Below are 3,065 nucleotides of genomic sequence, written 5' to 3'. Positions count from 1 at the left end.
GGGAAAGGAGCTTGCTCCTTGAGGAAGCTCAAAAAGAGTGGTTCCAGTAATTACTCATTTCATCAATCCATCTGTACTGAAAGTGAGCTGTGCCAAGTTCTTTCCTATAATGTCTACTTCAAATAATGCTGCTTAACATTTGGAGAGCCAAATAAGGAAACAGAACATTATCTTACAGGAGTTTCTTTCCCTTTTAGTTTGTATAGCTCAGAGATTTGCTGTAATAAGAGGCTTTCCTTCTATGAAACCTGTTTAACATATTCAACTAAACAAACTATCTCCTAAAGAAATGAGGAGCATTTTTTGTGTATGCCTTGCTCTAGCCTTGGCTCTTGAGGACACTTTGCATTTGTCAATGTACTAAATGAGAGATGCATTTTGGACAGCTTCTGTGTTCTAATTTGTTTTGTTGTGCTTTTTTTTCCCCCTACTCCCCTCCCTCCCTTCTTCTCCTTTTAATTTGTCTAGGGAAAAAAAAGCGCTCCTCCAGTGTTGTTTCCTGCAAAGACCATTCTTAAGAGCTCGTTGGACAGCGCAGGGCTCTTGAAGTGATAGCTAATTGGTGAAAGAAAGGCCCTGATTGTCTTGAGGGAGATGGAAAGTGCTGCGTGTGCTGCTGCTGAAAGGGACCAGGGAGAAGGTGCCTGGTTTCGCTGAGCAGCTGCTGCTGGAGATGTTTGGAGATTACATCAGCACTGGAAAAAAGGGGCAAAAAAAAAATCCAACTTCACAGAGACAGAGTTTATGGAGTTTTTTTTTTTCCCCCCTTCCAAAGCTCTTCTGACAATACTGTCATTGTCAATATAGGAGTTGTTAATTCTTTATGAATAGCACATGGGGCCTCTTGACTAAATAGTACGTTACATGTCCTAAATCTGTCAGCTGGACTCTTCTCTCACATGCTAGTGAGATCACTTTGATTGGAATGTTACAGGAATTGCTGGGCTGGCCGTGCAGAACTGAATGCTGCATTACATAATTAGATCTCCCAGAGTATTTTTTTCACATTACCTCATTATTCCAGCTTAAATATGGAATCAGTCGTTTTGATGATTTTACTGGTTGTAATTATATTAATACGATTCATTTTGTGGTCCTGTCTTAGTACTTACATAGATTATAAACTGTCTCGAAGGTTTCCTGACAGGAGAAAAGAGCACTAGGAGACTTCAAAAGGTGTGTTTGAAACTGAATTGACAATGGAGAGAACTGGATAAGGCCAATGGAGCTAGAGCAGACTTTACTTTTGGATCTGATGAGAGAGAAATGACCTGTTGAGACTGTGAGTGAGTGAAGATTCTTCAGAAAGCCTCGTGCTGACAGAGGGGGAAAAAAACGACAACTGATTGAGTCAAATGACTTCCTGTCATACTCTGGCATGAATTTGTTCTTGGGAACAGGCTCGTGGACTTCTGCCAGTTAAATGATCTGGACAAGCTGGAAAGAATCCTATTGCTGGGCAGTCCAAGACTGCCAGTGGCCCAGCCTCGATGCGTGCGATGTGATGGCTCGCTGCCCGCCGGACGAACTGCTGGTCTGTACGTTAAGATGTCAGCTGCACAGCCTGCCCAGATAACTGACAGCCCCTGAATGAAGCTGATTGCTGGCTGGGCTCAGTGTCCACGTGCCTTGCAGGAGTGGATTTTACCTGATGATTTGTTACCAAATTCCTCATAGTTTTTCCTACTCAGTTGGAGCTGAAACTGATTGAATGTTTTTAACTGACTAGAACCTTCTGATTAGTCCCATTTCTTAGCAAGAGATATGGTCTGAGCACCAGAACGAGCTGGATACCACTGGAATAGTCTGTTCCACGAAAAAACAGTCTGTATCTGACGGACTTTACCTGTGTGCTTCAGCAGCAGTGAGTGGTGGGGAGCACATTCCAGCACGGCACGCATTGAGTTTTGACTCTAAGGCTCTGCAATGTTCCTTCATTTCTAACCTTTAACAAGGAGCTTGCTAGGCCACCAAAGGATTGACTACTTGCCCAAGGCTGCAGTGGCTCAGGGTTTTTTTAGTTAACTCATTAGAAAATTAAAGAAGATGTTCCAAGTGAACTGTCTGCTGTCAAATGCATGTTCTACTAAGTCAAACATCCAAAAACCTGGCAACTCAATTTAACATCTACTTTTAAGAACTGCATTTGCCTAAAGCAGAAGTAGGAAAATTGTATTGCCTTGGCTGAGAAATGCAGTGGCCCAGTGACCTTTTGTATTAAAAAAAATAATCCTTTTTGGGTTGATAACTTTCTGTCATTTAAAAGTGATGCTTACCACTTCATAAACTGGCTTCTATATCTCTTGGTAGCTCACATGATGGTATCAGAGTTCAGCCTCAGTAAAAAAACTATAGCACTCCCTTAAAAAGTTTCTGGACCATTCATGACTCACACAGTCCTACAGGCTTGTCTCATTGGTAAGTGTTAATCAAGCCTTATCACTTTGTCCTTTGAAGCCTCCTCAGACATGAGAGCTGATATGTGTTTATGCTGTGGATCAAGGTAAATGTCAAGTCAATTGATTTCAGCCTCAGATTTTGTTTATGGTGGATGATCAATGTACAAAACAGCCTGAAATGACTGAAGATGCAGGTCATTGACTTGCAATCTAGCCATAAGATAATAAATTAAACGTAGGTGTAACTACCCATCTTGGCCATCTGTGTGGTTCTCTGTTTTAATGATGATTCTGTCCTTTTTTGGTTTTGTTTCCCAACACCAGCAGACCACAAAAGGCGAGTGAGACATTTTCTACATGATGTACAGACATACCTTTGATAATGTATAATTGGAAAATTGGGCAAAGTGAGCCTCCAATAGCTGAAGGGGGCTGCTCTCTGCACCCCAAAAAGTGAGCCCAACTCATCTGGAGCATGGGGAGCCTCTGGTGCTGATGAGCAGCATCCTCTTATGCTATCATTTAAGCATATTTTTTTCCTTCTGGAGAATATAATCTAAAGATTATTTTAAAGTGCCATTTCTTACTTTGTTTTAAATGTAAAAGCCTCTGGTTACAAATTAATTTCTGTTTACTGTATGGAGTGCAGCAGAAGGAAAAATTCTG

At 41.4% G+C, this 3,065-nt stretch overlaps 1 protein-coding gene across 1 annotated transcript; it reads left to right on the top strand.

The window, feature by feature from the left end:
• Positions 1–1,031: 1,031 nt before the first annotated feature.
• On the top strand, positions 1,032–1,163 carry SMIM38 (small integral membrane protein 38). Its single transcript, XM_061999604.1, has one exon. The coding sequence runs from the start codon at positions 1,032–1,034 to the stop codon at positions 1,161–1,163; it is 132 nt and encodes a 43-aa protein (XP_061855588.1).
• The last annotated feature ends 1,902 nt before the right edge of the window (positions 1,164–3,065 follow it).

Source organism: Colius striatus, chromosome 7 (assembly GCF_028858725.1).
Source record: "Colius striatus isolate bColStr4 chromosome 7, bColStr4.1.hap1, whole genome shotgun sequence".
NCBI lineage: Eukaryota > Metazoa > Chordata > Aves > Coliiformes > Coliidae > Colius > Colius striatus.
The sequence above is the reverse complement of the archived record's forward strand: the minus strand, read 5'-3'. Positions and strand labels throughout refer to the sequence as shown.